At 53.4% G+C, this 20984-nt stretch overlaps 11 protein-coding genes across 11 annotated transcripts; 7 read left to right on the forward strand and 4 right to left on the reverse strand.

The window, feature by feature from the left end:
- Positions 1–1406: 1406 nt before the first annotated feature.
- Positions 1407–3188, reverse strand: P152DRAFT_455018 (uncharacterized protein). Its single transcript, XM_033678704.1, has 2 exons — positions 2918–3188; positions 1407–2866 (listed from the first exon to the last, which is right to left on the reverse strand). Exons 1-2 carry the CDS (start codon positions 3077–3079, stop codon positions 1598–1600), a joined length of 1431 nt encoding a protein of 476 aa, XP_033536928.1. The 5' UTR covers positions 3080–3188; the 3' UTR covers positions 1407–1597.
- Positions 3189–3387: 199 nt separating this feature from the next.
- Positions 3388–5954, forward strand: P152DRAFT_181181 (uncharacterized protein). The gene is made up of 2 exons (XM_033674165.1): positions 3388–3714; positions 3776–5954. The coding sequence occupies exons 1-2, from the start codon at positions 3634–3636 to the stop codon at positions 5750–5752; spliced, it is 2058 nt and encodes a 685-aa protein (XP_033536929.1). The 5' UTR covers positions 3388–3633; the 3' UTR covers positions 5753–5954.
- A 471-nt stretch (positions 5955–6425) lies between these two features.
- On the forward strand, positions 6426–7822 carry P152DRAFT_181193 (uncharacterized protein). The gene is made up of 3 exons (XM_033674166.1): positions 6426–6680; positions 6785–7459; positions 7526–7822. The coding sequence occupies exons 1-3, from the start codon at positions 6515–6517 to the stop codon at positions 7675–7677; spliced, it is 993 nt and encodes a 330-aa protein (XP_033536930.1). The 5' UTR covers positions 6426–6514; the 3' UTR covers positions 7678–7822.
- Positions 7823–8119: 297 nt separating this feature from the next.
- P152DRAFT_470750 (uncharacterized protein) lies at positions 8120–8568 on the reverse strand (the record flags this gene model as incomplete). The annotated part of the gene is made up of 2 exons (XM_033681003.1): positions 8120–8483; positions 8531–8568. 2 exons carry the CDS (start codon positions 8566–8568, stop codon positions 8120–8122), a joined length of 402 nt encoding a protein of 133 aa, XP_033536931.1.
- A 410-nt stretch (positions 8569–8978) lies between these two features.
- P152DRAFT_446384 (uncharacterized protein) lies at positions 8979–9440 on the forward strand (the record flags this gene model as incomplete). The annotated part of the gene is made up of 2 exons (XM_033677921.1): positions 8979–9202; positions 9302–9440. 2 exons carry the CDS (start codon positions 8979–8981, stop codon positions 9438–9440), a joined length of 363 nt encoding a protein of 120 aa, XP_033536932.1.
- A 228-nt stretch (positions 9441–9668) lies between these two features.
- Positions 9669–10214, reverse strand: P152DRAFT_381921 (uncharacterized protein; the record flags this gene model as incomplete). Its single annotated transcript, XM_033675743.1, has 2 exons — positions 9669–10069; positions 10136–10214. Coding segments are annotated over 2 exons (480 nt in total), but the record flags the coding sequence as incomplete, so codon positions are not given.
- Positions 10215–11164: 950 nt separating this feature from the next.
- Positions 11165–11447, forward strand: P152DRAFT_470753 (uncharacterized protein; the record flags this gene model as incomplete). Its single annotated transcript, XM_033681004.1, has 2 exons — positions 11165–11256; positions 11303–11447. The coding sequence occupies 2 exons, from the start codon at positions 11165–11167 to the stop codon at positions 11445–11447; spliced, it is 237 nt and encodes a 78-aa protein (XP_033536934.1).
- Positions 11448–11518: 71 nt separating this feature from the next.
- P152DRAFT_455021 (DEAD-domain-containing protein) lies at positions 11519–13592 on the reverse strand. Its single transcript, XM_033678705.1, has 5 exons — positions 13229–13592; positions 12704–13187; positions 12413–12650; positions 12163–12363; positions 11519–12110 (listed from the first exon to the last, which is right to left on the reverse strand). The coding sequence occupies exons 2-5, from the start codon at positions 13153–13155 to the stop codon at positions 11844–11846; spliced, it is 1158 nt and encodes a 385-aa protein (XP_033536935.1). The 5' UTR covers positions 13156–13187; positions 13229–13592; the 3' UTR covers positions 11519–11843.
- Positions 13593–14247: 655 nt separating this feature from the next.
- On the forward strand, positions 14248–16830 carry P152DRAFT_464221 (FCH-domain-containing protein; the record flags this gene model as incomplete). The annotated part of the gene is made up of 7 exons (XM_033680549.1): positions 14248–14292; positions 14345–14371; positions 14449–14633; positions 14688–15030; positions 15080–15160; positions 15209–16382; positions 16433–16830. 7 exons carry the CDS (start codon positions 14248–14250, stop codon positions 16828–16830), a joined length of 2253 nt encoding a protein of 750 aa, XP_033536936.1.
- Positions 16831–18120: 1290 nt separating this feature from the next.
- On the forward strand, positions 18121–18348 carry P152DRAFT_390675 (uncharacterized protein; the record flags this gene model as incomplete). The annotated part of the gene is made up of 1 exon (XM_033676051.1): positions 18121–18348. One exon carries the CDS (start codon positions 18121–18123, stop codon positions 18346–18348), a length of 228 nt encoding a protein of 75 aa, XP_033536937.1.
- A 1014-nt stretch (positions 18349–19362) lies between these two features.
- Positions 19363–20427, forward strand: P152DRAFT_390397 (putative CmcJ-like methyltransferase; the record flags this gene model as incomplete). The annotated part of the gene is made up of 4 exons (XM_033676041.1): positions 19363–19719; positions 19770–19904; positions 19999–20278; positions 20333–20427. The coding sequence occupies 4 exons, from the start codon at positions 19363–19365 to the stop codon at positions 20425–20427; spliced, it is 867 nt and encodes a 288-aa protein (XP_033536938.1).
- Positions 20428–20984: the final 557 nt, after the last annotated feature.

Below are 20984 nucleotides of genomic sequence, written 5' to 3' on the forward strand. Positions count from 1 at the left end.
CATGCTCAACTGTCACTCACTGCTCCACACATCACTAGATCAGCGAACAACTATCCTAACAAGGGAAATGATGACCACCGCCTTAACTCTAAAAGCTTTGCACTAGCATTCAATGGTCTTGAAATATCACGAACTGGAGAAATTACCATCGTCAAAGACTCAGGATTGAAGGGACAAGAACCTCTCCTGCCGTCAACCAATTTAACATTTCTACCAGTGGACGATCCCATCCGAGTTTAGAACCCAACCAATGCCTTTGTTATGTTCCGAACCATTATGCCTCAATCGCCGTTGACTGTTTCTTCTCTTGAGCTCCTGTCCAATGGAGGCATTCTGATCCTGAATCCTGAATTATTGGGACCGCTGGCGCCGAATTGACGCAGGCGGCAAAGACGTAGGAGCGCCGAGTTTTTGCCTTTGGACGTCTGGATCGTATCATGAGTTATACTTGCAACTTGAACGAGGCATGTGGCTTTGTTTTGTTGTGGTGATTCTGGGCTCTGGCGAATATGTAAAACATCCAGCTGGACTGCTGGTGGTATTCCTCAATCTCGCTTGTCCGCGTGTTTTGACCAATCGGCCAGGAGAAACATCTCTGGCCAGTGGCCAAGCACTACTCCGTACAATTACTCTACCTGATGGGTTGGCGTGAGGCGTTTGAGCAATTTCAATTTGGGTGAATTTAATGCCGGAAATCGGAATCCCATCGTTTCGATATTCCGGAAAATTGGCTCTCGATCGTGAGGCTCGGCTTAGGGGGGTGGAGATTTTGGGGATCTTGATCTCGAGCCAGTTGAGTCGAATATTGCTTGTTCTGGGACCCGGACTCCTTTAAGTCACATCTCCTGTAGCTTCGTCTGGACGTTGACTGAAGAGTGGCGATGATTTCTCACGTCGGTTCAAAACAACCGTAGCTCTACCCAGCAATAGCTTCTATTTTATATCCGACAGGAGACATTGGTCGGATCATCACTTGGTCCATCTTTCGTGATATCAATGCCAACCTGCTCGAGGACATAGCTGCCTTGAGATTGGTCCGGTCCATGCCTCCATGAGTCCATGGTGATTTTCCGACTACCCTACGTACAAACATACATATCTCCGACGGTGAGCTAACGACGGTCGAACAATTCAATGTGGTATGTAACACGAATTGATGTCTGTTAGTGTGCATGCAAATGCACCGTTGTACCGTACCTATCTTATCTTGACCAGTTGTGGAGCACGAGACGGACATCGTCGTCATCAAGCTGTGCGCCATGTACGACCTTGCCAAAGCATTGGGACAACGGTTTCAGCCGTGTGTCACTCGATGGTGCTTACATATGTATTTGCCTTGGGTTGGATTGGATGTCGTCGAAGGGAGGGGCAGCAATCAGTGTACAAGTAGAGAAAGATGTTAAATTCTTCGAGCTTTGGGATTCATCTTTCAGTAGTAAGTCTAATAAACGTCTGTTTTTACACCAATTGTACACGTGAATACAAGGACATTGCGCCTTGCTATACAACTAGTCCTCTATAATATGTCTGTATATCGTATGCACCAAGACGACACCATCCCTCCGCCAACCGATCAGAAATGTAAACCCCCAAGTCATCACACCTGCAATTCCTGGACCGGCTTCCCAAACACCCTCGGATACCGATGCTTCAATCGGTCCCAAACCGACATCTCTTGAGGTTGTGCTTGCTGCATCTTGATCGCTGCCGGGGCCCTCGCCGGCTCCAACAATGTCGGGCTCTCACCCCTCAACCTCTGCCTCTGCCCCTCCAGGCTTCCTTCTGCCAGCACCTGATTTAATCGCTCTTGGATCTCCTCGAGGCTAGGCGCCGGTGGGTCCCTCGGATCCGGCGCCACGAACCCCACGGCGACCGCCCGCTCGCCCCAGTTCTTCGTCGGCGCCTCCTCCGTCTCCCCCTCGATAGTATGCTCCCTCGCCACGTCCTGGAACACCTCGGGGAACGCCCGGACCAGCGCCGAATCCACCCGCCACTGTACCCGCGACATCTCGCTATGCTCCACCGCCTCCGGCCAGTCGGGCGCGTACTCGTTATCTGGGAAGTTGTACCACTGGAGATGCACGCCTTCCATCGTGAACTCGGACGGCTGTTTGCCCAACATCAGGTTCCGCCTATGTCCGTGCTTCGGCAGCGGGAGCTTGCCTGCCCGATAGAGCTCGGCCCGTTGGTCTTCTTCCGCATCGCGCGCAGCCTGCTCCTCCGGGGTAGGCGGCGGAGGGGAGGGGCCATCGCCGTTGGGACCGTATGTCTGAACAGCAAGGCGCATGCGCCGGTCGCGGATCTGAAGATTCCAGATGCGTTTTCCGAGCTTCGTGCGCTGCTCGCGGGTTTCTTGGGTCTGCTCTTCCAGTCCCTTTAATTCCAGGAGTTCCGCTCGTGCGGACTTGATTTTCTCCTTAATTAACTCGAGCTCCTCCGGCGTCGCCAGCCTCGCGAGCTCTCGGTCTCGAGCTTCGTCTTCCGCAGCCTTTTCGGCCGCTTTGGCTTCTAGCGTCTGTGCCTTCTCTTGCTGTCGTTCGCCCGCTTCTTCTTGTAATCGTAGCACCTTGGCCACGTCCGCAACCGAGTTCGCCTTCTGATCCATCAAGTGTCGCGCAATTCCCCTCTGGTCGGGTAAAAACTGGTGCTTGGGCATGTCGAGGCGTTTCGCGTCTTCTCTTGTGAAAAGTTCTTTCCAATGCAGTTCTCGGAGCTTCCGGAGTTCTCGGAGCTTTTTGAAGGCATCGAGGCCTTGTCGACCGGTGGGAAAACATAATGTGACGAGTGGCACCCAATTATCTTTTCTTATGGCCGCCGGTTTCGACTTCTTTCCGACAAAGGGGATCTGTCGCAGCATCGCACTGCCCTGGTAGAGGTGAGTCGGGAATCTCAGTCCAAGGTTGGGCATGCTTCATACCTTCATCTGCTGTTGTAGGGAGTACACCACCTGCTTCGTCATAATATGGGTATAAGCAAATACATATCTGCCATTCTCGACGCGTGTCGCATCCTTTGTCCCCAAAGGGATGAACTTCTGTCGGATGACCCTCTTCATCTTCTGTCGGATGACCTTCGTCATCTTTGTAGCCCTCCGGACGTTATCTTCCTGCTTGAATTGGAATCATTGGCCTTGGCCCAAAGCGCGATGAGGTCCGCAAAACAGGAATGGATACAATGAACGTATTGGCTTGGTTGCAATGAATGGTGAGCCTCGATGTCTGATCAACTCAACTGCTGGATTGATTCAAGAAAATGTGTGAGCTACACACGGCAACTTCCGGAGCACTTGGAAAATTATGGGTCCATATCAATAGCACCACGTGACCGGATTCCACGCGTTGAGCTTGGGATGCGAAGCACATGCTGACGCTTGCTGTAACAAGAAGCTCCAAGTACAAGACACCACGTCAACCACCTATTATGTTTACCGGTAGCTACGGGTCACTGTGAATGTTCTCTATGTGCAAGGCATGATCGCTGCAGCGATGCGTTTGCCGTTTAAAAATGCCGTCGCAGAAGTCTCGTTTCTCCATCTCGACCTCCTATGCGCATCGTCCTCTACATTCCAGGAGACGGAGAGTGACCGGGACCGTTTGACGCGAAGAGTAAAACCTTACCTAAAATCCTCAAAATATGGCGCCTGAGTCGGACCAACAAGAAGTTGCAGACGAGCCCAATGGACGCCGTCGTGAGCGACCATGGTTGTTACCATATGTAAGACCGGAAACAAATCTTGGCCGAAGATCAAGAGCTGCGCTCATTACAGATATTATAGAACCGCCGCTTACGAAATCTTAATGGAATAACCTTGAGGAATGTAACCTTGCATCCGAAGTCCGTCAAACGATCCCGCCGCAAAACCATCGACGATGACGCTTTACCGTACGCCCTCAAGACACCAGGGAAGATCGTATTGCATCGTGATTCTAGGGGGTGGGATAAAGGGGTGGAGCGCTCTCGGTCAAGTAGCGATTTGAAAGCCGCTGCCAAGGACTCTTTCCGAGAAACACAAACGGTTAAAGAGAATGGGCTGCTAGAACAGGAACCTGTGGTACAAGACAGTGGCCTAGTCAATGGAACGCATGAACTAGGTAAAAACCGTAGTAAAGAGGGTGGAAACGTTCCTGAAGATAGGCATGGATCCGTACCGAACGGTCTACCGCATACGCCACAAACATCAGCAAAGGCTCGCTCCAGCAGTCAAGATCAGGATATGGCCCCGTTACGGAAGACATCGTCGAAACTGAGGAGAAGAAGTACGATAGAGCAGTGGTATGAGAATGCGCCAGCCAGACAGAACCGATGGTTCGAAGCGGTGCATTCTCATCTCCTCGACGTATTCTTTTCCCTCCATATTTCTGACGACCCGGAGCCAGTCTACGTCAGCGAAATTGTCAAGGATACAATGAATCCCAACTTTCGCCATTTCGATCTGTCCAACTGTGCTCCATCTATCAGTCGGAAAGACGGCATTGTTGTCAAAGTCTGGACAAAAGGATATGGAGGCAGTTCTTTTAGGCACCTCGTCGAATTGACTGCCGACCTTCGCGCCCTGCAATTCATTGGAAGGGACCTAGCGCATTTCCACCACCCGTTTCCCGACAACTGTGTTATATTTCATCTTAGCGACGGTATATATACCTCTTTTACAGACATCCCGATGTCCGAAACCTTTCAATCCTTTGCACCAGGACCATGGGGCCGACCCGGCGATTCCCGCCCCCCCGAACCGGTTTCTTCATACGACCAACTGATGCGACTGGGGACGTTGGATCAGTGCCTACAGGATATGCTGAACAGTCGCGCCCGCTTTAAATCACGGCTCGACGAGTTTCTTGTCGAAACTCGACCGGAAACTGAAGCGGTTACACTCCTTCCTTCCGCGAAGCAGCACGCTGCCGAGGTGGAGAAGGCCATTGACCAACAAACAAAACGGAACGCAGCCAGGAAAAAACAAACTATTGAGCTCCAGGATTCGTTATCAAGTCGCCGTCAACTGATGGCTGCTGGACGAGCAGCGATGGACAAATCGTTATCGGAAATGGAGGCAGCAGAGCCAGAGACGATTGCTGTGACGAACGCAACTTCAGGAGTGCAAATCGAAACCCAAGCCCATCGACGTCGCGTCTGTACAGACCTTGAAGTAATCTACCCCATCGAACCCACTCCCGGCAAGAGCCTTTCGTTTACCATTCGTGGGCTGGCACTCCCGGATGCGCACGAAGCTGTCGACATGGCCGAATCCGACTCCGAACGCGAGAAATTGGGTGCCGCGCTGGGGTTTGTGGCACAGATGCTGAAAATGCTGGCAGCGTACATGGGATGGCCGCTCCCGTACCCGATCGAACCGCAAGGCTCGACGTCGTGGATCGAAGACCCTATCTCCGTGATGCCTGGCGACGCTGGCTCCTCCGCGACGGCATCCGCGACAAGCGCGTCTGCTAGCTCGGGGAGCAAGAAGAATCGGAGATATCCCCTGTTTGTCAAAGGGGTTCCCAAGTTCCGGGCGGAATACGCATTCTTCTTGCTGAACAAGGATATCGAGATCCTGGCTCAGCATATGGGACTGAGGCTGTTAGACATCAGGCAAACATTACCGAATCTGAAATACATCCTCTTCGTCGCCACTGCTGGAGAGGGAGAGTTGCCTGAAAGGAAGAAGGGGGGTGTTCGGGGACTTGGGACGGCCTTGAAGGCATCGTCAGCTGTTTCTGGTGGAGGAAGATCTCGGATAGCCGGTACCAAGAGGTGAAAAGTGGAAGGGTATTTGGAACTTCTATGCCATGCGCCTTTGCCTTTGCGCGCGATAGAAAGACATGGACTATTTGCTACGGGTTTGGTCGAAATGATACCCAAGATTTACGGTTCATTGGTTCATTAGCACGGGTTTAGCCGGCTCAGTTCAGATCATAACTAGCCGCATAACAGGTGGTAAATACAACTACCTATTATCCAATGCGACGGCTGATACTCCGATCGTGACGTCGGATCTCAACTTCGAGACCTGAATCCAGCTAGGATACACATCCATCCCGTTTCGATGAGCTCCGCAAGGATGCACGGTTACGCCCCCGACGCGTGAGATTGGCGACCACCCCGGGATATGACGTCACCCGCCAACGATCTCTAGGGTCTCGATATCACCCTGATACTGTGATGTATGAAATGCAGCACCGATTGGATCTCCATGCCAATTCGGCCGCTCGAAAGCCAAGTTATAGGAGTTGCAATTCGGGGGGCGTGAATATTGCGGGCCATCAGGGCCTGGAAACCAGGAATTGGAGGAGCATCCCTCCGAACGACATCATCGCCCCCTCTATTGATTTCGAACCCTGAAAGGCTTATGGTATATTGAGACCGCAGTGTTGGACTTGGTCGAAGATTGTCTATTAAAACAGCAAATACTTCGATTTTCCTCTATCAGAATCATCAACTTCCAATGAAACCTACCCCGCGTTCCATACGAATATCGGCTACACAACATTGAAACGACATATCAGAATAGCTATCGACCATGGAGACCCTATCCAATGTAGCGTCCAACGTCTCGACGTCGGCTCAGAAAATTCTCTGGGGCGAACAGGCGGGACAGCAGCAGAACGAGACTGGTGGAATAGAACCTCTGTCCGGTGAGAAGGGTCGCGGTACGCTCGATTCACCGTTCGACAAAGGCAACGAAGGTATGTATTCTTACCTTTTATTCTTACCTTTATGATCCCGACATATACCTGATCCGCTGCACCATTCTGGGTTGCTATTGAATAGAAACTAACAGACCCATCAGATCCATCCGAAGTCGGTCCCAGCGCCGCGAGTGCCTCCAGTGCCTCCAGTTTTCCGAGTGCTTCCAGCACTTCCAGCGTCTACAGTGCCGTGAGTGATCCTAGTGCCTCCAGTTCTCAGAGTGCCTTTATGGCTCCGGGTACCACTGGAATTTCAACGGCTCCTGGCGATTTGACGGCTCCGGGCGCTTCGACGGGTGCTAAGACTCCGACGGGTCCTAAGGCTCCGAGAGCTGCTGAGGCCCCGACGGCTGCTGCGGCTTCGGCTACTACTGATGCTCCGACCGCTCCCAGTGCTCCCAGTGCTCCCGCCGCATCATCCAACCCGAGCACCAGTGCAACCGCCGGCGCCGGCCACGAAGTCGGTTCCGCAGACCCCAGCACCGCGCAGAAGCCCACACAGAAGCACCAAGGCGCCGACCGACCGACCGAAGAACCATCGGGCGAGGATGCGAACCCCGAACAGATCATGGCGAAGCGTGGCCCTAATGACCATTCAGGGGAACCGATGCGGACGCACGACGGCACGGAGCACAGAGATGAGAGAGAGGGCGAGACGAACACGACGAAGAACGAGAATGAGGGAACGGGCCAGCAGCACGTTAAGACCACGGGGCTCGCGGCGGAAGGCGGGGATTTCGATGCGACGATGCCCGGAGCGGGGACGGAAGCGAGTCGTAAGTTCTATTGAACCCGTGAAAGCTCCCCTCGCGATAGTGATATCTGACACGTTAATAATATAGGTATCAAGAATAAAAAGGGTATCAGCGAGGGTGTCACAGGCCAGACCGATCTCACTGCGCCATCGGACTCCCATAAGGGCGCGGGCGGATCGGGATCGCCTATGAAGCGGAGCGACAGGCTTCGGGAGAAGCTACATATCCATAAACACTGAAGTAGTGGTTCTGCTACACGGATTGCTGGGTCGGCACTGAGAGATCGACGTACAGCATTTCATTCACCCAGGGCAAGCTCACTTCAAGAGCCGCCAATCTGATGATATCCCCCACGAACCCCTTGGTTTGGGTTTCGCGTTATAGCAATATCTAATTTCTTGAATCTTCTTCCATGCGACGATGCCTCTGAAACGGAGGGCAACATGCAACCCGTTGATAGATATCGCGCGGCTCAAGTCTTGATCTTGGACCATTTGGTCTCCAGCCCTTCTTTCAGATTGTAAGAACGCTATAACTGTGATCCAATGCGTTCTGCACCGACTACATCATGCGCTCCCGGAGGCCGTTCCGTGACTCTGGGTACCGTCAATCCCCTTCCGAGAATAGCTCTCCTCAGCCAGTATCGGAGCTCCGATTCCGCAACCCACCCCCTCCAACATTTCACCTCGCCTCCTTCCCCTCCACCATTAACCCCTGCACACCCCCCCACCCCTCCCTCCCTTCCCTCCCATCCACCCCCTCCTCCCACCACCCCTCTCTCCCAATCGTCTCCTCCCCATCCAGCTCTGCTAGCCCGGACAATACAACCGCCAGCTGCGAAAAGAACGCGTTGACCGAGACGCGCAGCATGCGCGCGGTGGTGGCCGCGTAGGTGACCTCGAGGCGGGGGTGGAGCGGAGCGGAAGGGGAGGGATGAGGGGGGTAGAGGAAGGTGCGGGAGACGAGGGGAGAGATTTCCGGGTCGATTTCGATGGCACGGCGGATGATGAGGGCGTGGCGGGGGGGGATGGGGAGAGTGAGGGTGCTAGGGCGGTTAGGTGGATTTTGGAAGGAGGATGGGCGGGGACTTACATGCTGTGGGGGAATTTTGGATCAGCCTTGTCACCCATGTTGGTTGATGTTCAAGACGATGGCATTGAGGGCCTGGTTAGGAAGCTTGGATCTGGTCGCCGTCGGAAGTTCAGGTGAAGATGAAATTGGCCGGATTGCTTGTCACGATGGGATATTCGGAACCCCACAACTTACAGGGATATCCCCTGCACTTCTTCACTCCATTGATCTGATGTTATGGCGGCATAGTGACGTCGGTGCAACACTGTATACCAAATATATGTACAGTACCGTACACAGCACTAGTAGTACCTATGGAGTCGAGAAATGAACCGATTTAAAACCCAATTAAGCACCAACTGACTATCCAACTCAAGCACCATCTCTATCTTGTCTCATCTCTCCCTAATCCAAGACCATGACATCTCCATCCCCCTCCGAATTCCTCACCTTCTTCCGCTACACAACCATGGCTTCCAGGTCCCTCCTCCGATCATCAGCCTCGTCATCCCCCCGCCGAACCCTCCCCAGTCCTTCCTTCTCCAAATCCTTCCATTCCGCCACCCCAGCGCTAGCATACGGGCATCCGAGCACCAACAAACCCGACCCGTTCAACGTCCGAGAGGACGCGAAGCACGCAACGCAGAAGCCCGGGGACGACCCGCAGTCACTAGAATCTCGGTTAGGAAGGCAGTAAGTCACTGCCCGAACGCGCCACGAATCCATAGTCCCGTGCCGTGGGCCGCATTCCATGGCGGACACTCCGGAATTTGTCGCTGATCAGAATCGCAGGGCTAAAGAGCGACGTGGTAGTGATAATGCCACCGGGGAGAAGGATACAACGTCGTCGACGGCAAGGACGAAGAAGGAGCATCCGGAAGCCCCGACATTGATTGGGATGCAGGATGAGAGAGGGAAGAAGGGGACGTGAAGGGATGGAAGGACAATAGGGTTGCATAGGTGGTCTTCACAAATGGCAGATTGCTCCCTTTCTCGTCGAGGTATTGCATCGCATCGCATCGCATCGGAGCCCGCACCAGATGGACACGGCATTTAGAGCAGATCTCCTATATACATAATTAATGCGAGAAAAGGACCGATCAGAGACGTTATTACCTGTATATCCAACCAACCACTCCCGTCCATCCCACTACTTTTCATCAAACCCCGTCCGTCCAATCGCCAGCACCACCACCAGACTTGTCACGATCAACGCCCCCGCACACCCCGCAACCAACACTACACTCCCTCGACTCGCCGGAAACCGCCCCCGCAGTATATAGTGCTGCCCCTCGAAATACCGATGATACCCCGTGAATAGCACCACCATCGCCACGGCGATGAACGTCGCCCCGAGCGGCTTGCCAACGTGTCGGAGGCGCGTTTCGATGCCCGATGGGGATTGTTGGGCGAGCCAGGTGGGCGAGGCGGCGTCGAATAAGGACGGGGAGGCGGCGTCATTGGTGGCGATGGAGGTGTTGAGGCGGAAGAGCTGGGTGACGGCGATGCCGATGGAGGCGAAGGCGAGTGAAGTGCGAAGCCAGGCGAGGAATGTTCGTTCTGTGCATCGTGGATTAGCATTGCGCAGTCCTCAAGGTGGTTAAAGAACGTAGGGGATGGACGAACCTAACGCCAGATGATCGCGCGCCACGCTCCCTTTATTATCCAGCTCCACGCTTCCGTATTTCTCCACCACTTCCCTCCACCACTCCGCGACTCCCCCGCGCGGCTTCCGCTGCACCCCCTCCGATGCCGACGTTCGGCTCTCCTCGCCGGTATCTGACCGGCTCGACCCCCTCGCCCCCTCCGTCGAATGGCTACCCGATGAATTCCGGGTCCGGGTATTCGTCCCTGTCGTCGAGTATCCTCTCGCCGAGCCGGTCGCCGCGATCTCCCGTGACGCGAACGCCGTCCGCTCGTTCGCATCGTCAGTCGCCGGTTGCTTGTGTAATATGGGTGGATTGAATCGAAGGCTGGAGGAGGGTCTCACCCCGGGCTGCGATGCGTGCGGGAGAGATTCGTCTGGGTGGGAGCGCGGGCTGGGAGATCGAGCAGAGCGTGGGCGCGGGGTTGCGGAAGGGTTAGACATGTTGACCGTCGGTCGGGGATTAGATTGTTTCTATCTAGGCACATGCTCCCCTAGGATTCCACGTTAGAGTCCGAGTTCGTGGAATGATGGAATGCGTTGATCGTGAAGACCGGGGCACAGGCCGCCTTTGCATGAAAGAACTGGATAGGTGAACTGGACATACGTACAATATAGCTGGCCGCCCAAGTGTATGCTTCGTTTATGATGCCCACTTCATTCGACCATTATCATCTTAAATGTTGCGGGGAACTAAGCAATGACATTACCCTGTTATGTACAGCTGGATCGGAGTCGCGATATCACCAGATGTTGGCGTGCTCGATCATGGCGCACCGTAGGACATGGCTGATGCAGGTTCCTGCAGCCGCTGTAGTGGATGGGGGGGCAGGGACGGCACCGGACTGGAGGCCTAGGCCCTAGACTTCCCGTCTCTTGAACCCCGATTCGGCGATTCGAATCGAGAGCTGCTCATCGATAATTCGACAGCGATAATCCCTACAGATAAACAATGCAGGAATCTCTCAGCAGGCGCTTCAGATTTCATCCCCCTCCTTCGCCCCTCCACCATGCTCTTCATGATCATCGAGCATTTCACCAATGCTCCCGCCGTGTACGCCCGCTTGGCGGAGGGGGGTCGATTGGCTCCCGCGGGGTTGACGTATATCGCGAGCTGGGTGGCGGAAGACATGAGCCGATGCTATCAGGTCATGGGAGTGCGAGGATCGGTCGCTGCTGGAGGACTGGATGAGGAACTGGGCGGATCTGGTGCGGTTCGAGGTGGTACCCATCATCGCCTCCGCGGAAGCGGCGGTGGTGCAACGGGATGATCATACGGGGGCGTCGGCATAGGATACACTGGTACGAGTACGTGTCACGGTGTCACTAGATAACCGAGTCGTCGAAGACTGAGCTGAAATAAGAGACGGTAGGAACCTGACGTTTTGCAGGTTTTCATTTGGGAGCCGATCCAATCTTGGGGTCTATAGCAGCTCGTGGTGTATTCTTCTACAATCGTCCGAAGCCGCTCAGCAATAGCCCTTACAGCCATTGATTTTATGCATCATCCCATCCAACCACAGACCCCCTCCAACAACGTATGATAGCCATGAAGACTTTTTGAACATCGTCTGGAACTCCTTTAGAGCGCCCTTTTGATTCAATCCGGTCTGACCATGGCCACCTCCCAGAATGATAATGCATTGTCCGACCAATGACAGGTTGTCATCATGTTCACATTCCCCGATTTCAATCCATCATTTCTTTCGTCGATTTGCCCGCGCGGCTGCTCTTGATCACCCTCTTCACCTTCTCCTCAACCACATCCCAGTCGTCGGTGGGAAGGGTAACGAGTACGATCCCGAAGTGTGCCTGGATGTCCTGCAGCTGTTGCCACGATGATCGGTCATGCACGAAGCTGATGGCGACACCGACGCGGCCAAACCGACCGGTGCGACCGATGCGGTGGAGATACGTCTCAGGATCAGCCCGGCCCCCTTTTGATTCGGGAATGTCCTGGTCGACGTTAGATTTGCCACAGACGAGATCACGGTTAACGCAAACTTACGTAGTTGATGACCATGGTGACGGACTGGACGTCAATTCCACGGGCAAGGACATTGGTCGTGATGAGGACCTTGGCGGCCCCCGATCGGAACTTGTCGATGATGACATCGCGCTCGGGTCCTTCTAAGGCACCTGACAGCTGAGCCACTTGATGCCCATCCGCTTCCATGCGACGTTGAATCTCCGCGGCAGTGTCACGTCGCTAATATCGATTAGCAAAGGAAAGATCTGAGCCGTCATTTGGAACTGACCTTGACGAAAATAATGGAGGACGCGATGGTCATAAGACCGTAGAACTGGAGGAGAATACGATATTTATCCTCGTCACCATTGCAGTCGAAATAGAACTGCTTGATGCCTTCGACATTCAACTCCTCTTGCTTTAGGGTCAACAGGTTCGATTTGGGTGCAAAGATATTGGCGTAGTGGATGACCTCGGTGGGAAATGTGGCCGAGAAAAGTACCACTTGCAACTCTTTGGGGAGGAGACTAGCTGCAGTCAGTACTACCATTTAGAAAGCCGGGCATTCATAGATACTCACTTCTTCACCCGCTTGCATTGATCTCCCATCCCTTGCTGGTCAAGCATGTTGTCTGCCTCGTCCAGGACGAGAATCTTGATCTTCCTCGCATCCAGCTGTCGCCTTCGAATCTGATCCATAACCGTGCCGGGTGTTCCCACCACGATTTGTCCCTCCGTCTTGACTCCACGCTTGGATGGATCGGGAATTGCCGTGGCGACCCGCAGCTCGTCGATGAACCTCCCCATTTGCTTCACCACCCCCTCGATTTGCCGGGCCAGCTCACGGCTAGGCGCAAGCACCAACGCCTGGGGAGACAGGTCCGTGCGATCGATACGATGGAGCATGTTCAGCGTAAAGGCCGCCGTTTTCCCCGTACCGGACTGCGACTGGCCAATGAGATTGGCGGGAGGATTGTGCAGCAAGAGCGGAAGAGCGCGTTCCTGGATTTTGGAGGGACGACGGAAGTTCATGGCATAGATCCCTTTAAGGATGTCTTCGGGGCTATATGACTTAGTGCCATAGCTCAAGGGCGAGAGATTGAACATACAGGCTCAGGTCATCGAACGACTTGACGGAGTAGAGAGGGTTGGAAGGATCGGCCTGGAGATCGGCAAGCTTGACGTCCACGTCGAATTCCGGTTCATTGAGGCCGGAGCCATTATTCGCGGCGCTTGCGCCATCTGCCTGTGACTCGCCAAGGTCTGATTTCGTGTCGTCTTTGGTCTCGGTTGAAGCGGTCGGAGGCTCGGTGGACGGTTCGGTGGAAGGTTTGGCAGGAGGATCGAAGGAGACACGGTCATCCAGAGAGGTTGGTTTAGCCTCGTCGGCCATGTTCGCTGTACGATAATGACGAGATGTACGAGTGTGGATATGGGATTAGTGGAATGGCGGGGATGAACGAAGAGGGTTGTGGGAGTGGGGGAGCGTTGACAAAAGGATGAAGGAATTGATATGTTCTCAGACACGGGAAGACTGGAATTCAGGACACAAGCAGACTGAGATCAAGTGAGACTAAGCAACTGTAATTTACAGAGGTCAGTACGGTAGCCAGGAATTCTAAGCTCAATAATGTGTGTATCGGATGGAAATCCAAGGATTAACATGGAGAATTTGGGTTGAAGTTGTGAGTGACCGCATTTGGTATTTGTGCCTCAGGCATGAATGCAATGAAGTATCATGTGACTCTTGGTCTGGACCCTGCCCCGCAATGTGCCACGCTGCACGTGGTGTGTACTGAAAACTCAAGGCTCTAAGGCGTCAAGGCAAAAAGACGCCCTCATGGTGATGCCACACATGCAGCGGCACCACCACTGCCACTCCTCCCACTCTGGTAATGCCGACTTTCCTGACGGCATCGGATAGGATATTCATGTTAGAAGGGACAACTTGATGTACCGTAATTGCCAGCACTATAATTCCTGCAATTCTGTATCCTTAAGTCTCATTCTATGGTCTTTTAATACAATCGTCTCTTCCCAACTCCCACCGCAATAGTCCGTCCCGAAAGCCGTCTGCATGCCTCCACCCTCCCAACCAACCCACTCTATCCTACCTATAATACAATGGCGGAAGTCGACATCAATCCAAGCTTTGGCGCCGAGCTGAAGGTGCGTCCTCTATGCTAATGTCCAGTGCAGCCAGGGCTTACCATATATCTAGGATGGCTTCAAAACCGTGAACGCTTGGGTAAGGCCGGTTTCTCTCCTACACCGTCGCACCGCCCGTCGATTAATAGAGCACGAAGTTGACTTTGGATGGTTTAGGTGGGCAACGGAATTCTCTGGCTCGATGATATACAACAGTTCTACCGGGAGAGGTCGGTGATCGAGAAGGAGTATGCGGGCAAGCTCAGTGCCCTCGCGAAGAAGTACTTCGAGAAGAAGGCCCGGAAGTCAAGCAGCATGAGCGTTGGAGACACCCCAACCGTGACTCCTGGCTCGTTGGAAAGGTATGGATGCTCTTGAAACCAATCGTAGGCTGAGACGGGGATTGACTTCAGTAGCGCATCGATGACCACCTGGACGGTTCAACTGACGACGCTCGAACAACGGGCGGCCGAACACGACCGATTCTCGACACAACTCGTTGGCCACGTGGCGGATGTGCTCAAGGCATTGCAGATGCGCTATGAGGATCTCCGAAAGGCCCATACTGAGTATGCGGCGAAACTGGAGAAAGAGCGAGATGCGTCCTATGCCGACCTGCGGAAAACGAAAGGCAAATATGACTCGGTCTGTCAGGAGGTTGAGAACCGGAGGAAAAAGACGGATAGCGCATTCGACTACGGAAAATCGAAAGCGACGGTGGCATTCCAGCAGCAACAGGCAGAGATGCACAACGTCAAAGTTAGCACCGGAGATCTAAAGAGACAACTGGATTGGCTAACTGTGGCAGAACACCTATATCATAAATATAAACGTGACCAACAGGCAAAAGGAACGATACTACAACGAATATGTCCCGGAATTATTGGATGTAAGGCTCACCAGCCGACAGTGGATTCCTCGCTAATAGCAACTTCAGAGCATGCAAGGCCTTTCAGAGACTCGAGTCGCGAAACTTAACTCAATCTGGTCCCTTGCGGCTCGAATAGAACACGAAGTGATGACTCGAAGTACATCCTATCTTGACCATCTCTCATCCGAAATCCCTCGCAACAACCCCGCCCTTGACTCGATGATGTTCGTGCGACACAACGCCGCTCCCTGGGCGGAACCCGGCGATGCCGTCTTCGAACCCTCGCCTGTATGGCATGACGATTCGTCCATCATGACCGACGAGACCGCGAAGAACTTCCTCCGCAATGTGCTCACGAAAAGCAAAGGGCAGCTTTCGGACTTGCGGAGGGATATCGACCGGCAGAAACGAGAAATCGAAGGGGCGCGGAGAGTAAGATCGAACATTCGAGAAGGCAAGGATAACAGAGATGAGGTCGAGGTGGTCCGAGCCATATTCACATTGCAGGAGAACCTGCATGAAGTGCAACGGCAGCTGGTCACGGCGGAGACGGAGATCACGACAATAACGAACGTGGTGGGAGACGTAAGCATCGGGGCGCGCAATCATGACTTCAAAGGGGAAACATTCAAGATCCCAACAAACTGCGATTTCTGCGGCGAACGCATCTGGGGGCTCTCAGCGAAGGGGTTTACTTGTCGCGACTGCGGCTTCACGTGCCATAGCAAGTGTCAAATGAAGGCTCCTGCCGACTGCCCAGGGGAGCAATCCAAGGAGGATAAGAAGAGATTAAAGACCGAGCGACAAGAGGCCGCTCATGTACTAGATGGGAGTCGCACGAACGGTTCCGTCTCGGCCTCCCCATCGGTGCCAGAGCTACCGGGCAATATGCCTGGTGTGAGCCGCACGGGCACCGTTACCTCACTCAACACGCTGAGTTCGGGGTATTCGGCCCAAGGGCAACGAAGTGTGTCCACCAGCAGCGTCGTGCCAGAGATGGAAGGGGACACGCCCGCGTCAAGCATGGTTGAGAAAGACTCGACCGTGAAGGCTTCGAAGCCTGCTGCCGGTCGACGGCGCATCCTGGCTCCTCCACCAACCGCATATGCCGGCGACAGCGGCGGGGATGGCGCGAGCGACAGGCAGCAGAAAGGCAAGATGATGTACGCCTACGTCGCTAACGGCGAGGGGGAGATCAGCGTCCAGGAAGGCGACCCGGTCGTCCTTGTCGGGCCCGATGGTAAGTCCTTAGAATCCTACGTGCCCTCCTCCCCATACTGACAACCCCAGACGGCTCCGGCTGGACGAAAATCAAATGCAACCTCTCCACCGGCCTCGTTCCCACCTCCTACATCGACCTCCACCCCCAGCCCCCATCCGCCGTCAGCGCCATGCTTGCCGCCCCCGAGCGGCCCGGCAGCGCGTATTCCAACTCCTCCGCGTCCCTCACCTCCAGTGCACCCGCCGCGAAGAAAAAAGGCCCCGTCGTGGCCCCGCGAAGGGGGGCGAAGAAGCTGAAGTACGCGGAGGCGTTGTACGACTACGAGTCGCGGAGCGAGGCGGAGCACTCGATCGCGGAAGGGGAGCGGTTTGTTTTGATTAGTAAGGATAGTGGGGATGGGTGGGCGGATGTGGAGAAGGGGGGGGTGGTTAAAAGCGTGCCGGCGAACTACATCCAGGAGATGTAGGATTTATGAGGGTTGGACGGGACGACCTGTGGGAGATATTCTTGGATCGTGCAGATTCGTCATTCGAGATATCACCAAGATTTTTATGATGATTATCCAGGGCGTCCTAGTATGTATAGTGAATGTCTTGACCTCCTGTGTGAATTGGGGGAATTGGGAGGGGTCGTTGCAGCATTGCCACTGACAGGGGGTGGGGCATTATTGCACCAACTGCCCCACCCCCTTCACATCCTGGGATCTCCTCCGTCCCCAATCTCTCCTCCGCATTACCCTCAAACACGAGGCAACGAAATCGCAAGCGACCTCTCCAAACACAGAGGATGTCCTCATTTCTAGATCCAATTCAATTGAACTCCGATCGTCACGACACAATCAAAATCTTGGAGTTCCGTTGATGAAACGATCCATCAGCAAGGGTTCTGCGCCCTGCACCCTGCAGCTAAGCTGAAGATCCTGGCCTAGACCTGCCGCATTCGTCACCGCAGCGATGATTCATCGCTCAGGCGGACTTGGCTTCCGCTAGCCGACTGCAAGCATCGCTTTGGATCCCCTCTTCACGATAATTATATAACTATCTCGACCACTTTCTCGAGTTTTAACTTTAAGAACGCACTCCATCTCCTGTTTCTTCCTCATATTTCCCTTTCTTAGACCAGCGGGGCCTCAACTTGCCTTGGGGTCCGTAACCTAACCCCCTGTACCCAGACGAGTTTGCGTTTGACCAACAATGTCGTCCTGCATCTCTCTCACACTCGTGTTCTACTCGCCCCGGAGACTCTTCGCTCCTCGAGAGGCAGGCTAATTCAAACTGTGATTCCTCCCTGCATCTAGGAGGTTCATGGTCGAGTGATGCTACTAGTCTCTGCGGACCGGAGGTCTCCGACCCTTTTTCCAGTTTTGATTTACAGTCTTCTTCTACCTTACTTTCCCCTTACGGCCAGACTTCAATCGGCACTGATCAGGCGTCTTCACTTGCGAATTTCGAATCTCTTTCTTTCACAGATCCGCTGGTCATGCTAGGCGACCTCGATTGCAACACTCATTTCGGATTGGGGCTCGCCGATCCGGCAGGTCTTCTTCCGCTCCCTGCACATGATTTATACGACGCGTTTCCTTCGAATGGCATGGAAGATAGCACTTCATGTATGTCCACAATCCCCGTTCGAGATCCCCAAAGGCTAATGCCGGGCAGTATCTACGGCCCTGATGACCCCATCCTCCAGCTCCCAACCCTCCCCAACTTCACATCCCCGAACCGCCGCTCCTCCCAGCACCACCTCTCCATCATCCATGCCCAAAAAGCGTTCCAGGAGTCCTCCCGACGACTTCTGCATCGACAAGCGCCGTCGCAACAACCTCGCGGCAGCCAAGTATCGGCAGAAGAAGGTCGACCGGATCTCCGAGCTGGAGTCCGTGGTGGCCGACGTCACTCGCGAGCGGGACGACCTGAAGCTTCAGCTGGCCATGAGCAACAGAGAAATCGAATTGCTCCGAAACCTTCTGTCGAAGAAGGAGTGACATGGATCCCCTGTGTCCTCGGTGTTCAGTTAAGTCAGCGTCTTTCTCTGGGTTTTCTAGCGGCATAGATTGGGGATGCGTGTTAAAGAATCAGACGATGTCGAAGCTTGTATCATTTGAAGTTTGTGATCTATTCGGCAAAATGTTTCGTCATGGGAACGGGATAGGATGTGGAAGGTTATCACGTACCCGTACGAGAGATTAGATCTTGTCACAGTCGGAACATCGTATTGATTTGGCAATCTGCATAACTACTCTCTATCTATGTGACTCTTCGACCCTTTATACCGCCATATTTTCCATCCTGCTTTGAACCACTGCTCCTCTGATTCGCAATACCGAAGCCATACCGTGCTCCGATCATAATGATTCATACCTATTCATCTGAGATTGTTCCCGAGGAGTGCTTAAAGCCATCCGTGACAGACTCGAAGCCGGCCATGTCCGTACTAAAAGGGGTACTGTTGAGCTAGGAAATGAATCATAATGAGTTTCGATGAGTATGTCGGCTAGAGGAGAGCCTGGAAATCAACCATGCTCCTAGACACGGAGGTGTTAGGACCGCTAGTAGCACCACACCCATCTATAGTAGGCCCGGCGGTACTGGAGGTCCATGGCCGGGACTGACTGTGCTAGCTAACATCGATGGTATAGATAACAAGGCAGAGCAATCCGGCTATTATTCCTACGCGCTCAGCCCCACGACAGAGTTCAGTGACAAGCCTCTATGCTGCTTATATGCGAAGTTGTGAAACCGATGGGTTGGCCAGCGCACAGCAGGCTTGGAACACTCACATCATAATATCGCATTATTAACGCGAGTATCGCCTATGGCAATCGAGTATCGCGCGATAGAGAGTTGATTGTGGAGCACGACAGGCCGGGAGCTGGCCCCACTTCCGAAGTGGAGTGTGTGAGGGAAAGCACCCCAACTGTAACGTCTTTCCGATTGCTACCTTGAGATCTCCTTGTATTTCTTGCTCCTAATAATCTAGCACAAAAGAATAGCAAGCCATGGCTACAGAGGCAATCGTCCCTCTGAATGTCCTTACAGAGCTCACCTTTCTGGAGCCGGACATCATCTTTCAGTCAGAAAAGCCGTATCGGCTTCGTTATGATCCCGGAGACGAGATTCCACGAACCAATTGCAAATCTCAAGTCCAGAGCAACATCTTGATCCACGATATTCGTGGTAGAGAGAGCTCGTTCAGCTTGGACAACAATGGCTTTGAAATCTTGACACTAGATTCTAAGTTGGGGCCGGAAGATTTCTATGATCGCGAAAAGGTGCAGGCTGTGTATTACAAAGAGCTCCAGCAGCTTTTGAGGGACAGGTTCGGTCCCAAACGGGTCGAGATACTGGAGCATGGTGTATGAAATCGTATTGTCTGCGAAAGCGTCTTGTCTCATGATTTATGCAGATCAGGAGGAGACACGCGGAGTTCCCGATATCGATTGGAGGAGACTACGACCATCTCCAGCCTACGTCAATAATTCATATTGGTCTTTCGCCATGGCTCAACGGGGAACAGAATCCATTGCTGACATGCTTAACTGTAGACTTCACACCACAGGCTGCGAAGGAGACGAGCAAGCGAGTCCTGCAAGTCGATCCGGACCAGTACAAGCGAATGCAATGTCTGAAGCAAGTGCTCATCCATTACCATCGGTAGCTTGAGGTTGACATCGTCCAGTATTTGGAAGCCATTGCGGGGCCCTTTGACCGATTGGCCACTCTCGGTATGCGATGCTCGATCCGTGAGCATCGAGCAGGATTGCGAAGCAACCGATGTGGTCGAAAGGACCGGCTTTACGGAGAACTACCAGGTCTACTTCAACCCTGCGCAGCATTTCTGCTATCTGAACAGGCAACTCGCATCCGAACTGGTCGTCTTCCGTCAGTCCGACACAAAACCAGGTTGTACCACTGGTAGGTGCATGTTGTCTCGCGGGTGACGGATGGAGAAGTGCTAACGAGCGAGAGCAGGATCTCCTCATGCCGGTTTTCGCAATCCAAACACAATGCCAGGAGAGCATCCCAGAGAAAGCATTGAGACTCGCGCGTTTCTGTATTATTGAAGAACGTATCTCAGATTAATTTGATCTAGTATGGGTTGAGTACGTGTAAACTATGGTCAAATTGAGTCGTAAACTGCAATCCAAATAACCAACACAACGGAATGGCATGCTTGCTGTGCATCAAATCTCTCATCTCATACAAATTATCCAGCCGATACCACTACTTTCCATCCGCATTGTTCGGAGTAGTATGCGTACTGGTGGCCGTGCCTTCGAGTCGAATTGTTTCGCCTTTGGGGAATCCGTGCTTCTCGCCGCTCGTAACGGGTGTCTTCGGAGGCCAATGGGCCTTCCATGGTTGAGTCCGGTTATCTGTTGCCAGAACAGAGTCTTCCTTTGTGTTTGATGGCATGTTGGTCTACATACGTAAGCCCCAGGTTACGAGTAGAGGACGCAGCGTAGTCAAATACTCACCGCTTGATAGATTGGGCTTTGGAGACAGTAATGTGAAGTTCCAGATACCTGGTTCCGTTGGAGACAATCACGAAAACCAATTACTACTTGGTAGGATAGCTTTTAGATGTTAAATTGCTAATAGCGGAGAGATTGGAAGAGGA

This window comes from Eremomyces bilateralis (genome assembly GCF_010015585.1).
Source record: "Eremomyces bilateralis CBS 781.70 unplaced genomic scaffold P152scaffold_3, whole genome shotgun sequence".
Classification (NCBI taxonomy): Eukaryota; Fungi; Ascomycota; class Dothideomycetes; order Eremomycetales; family Eremomycetaceae; genus Eremomyces; species Eremomyces bilateralis.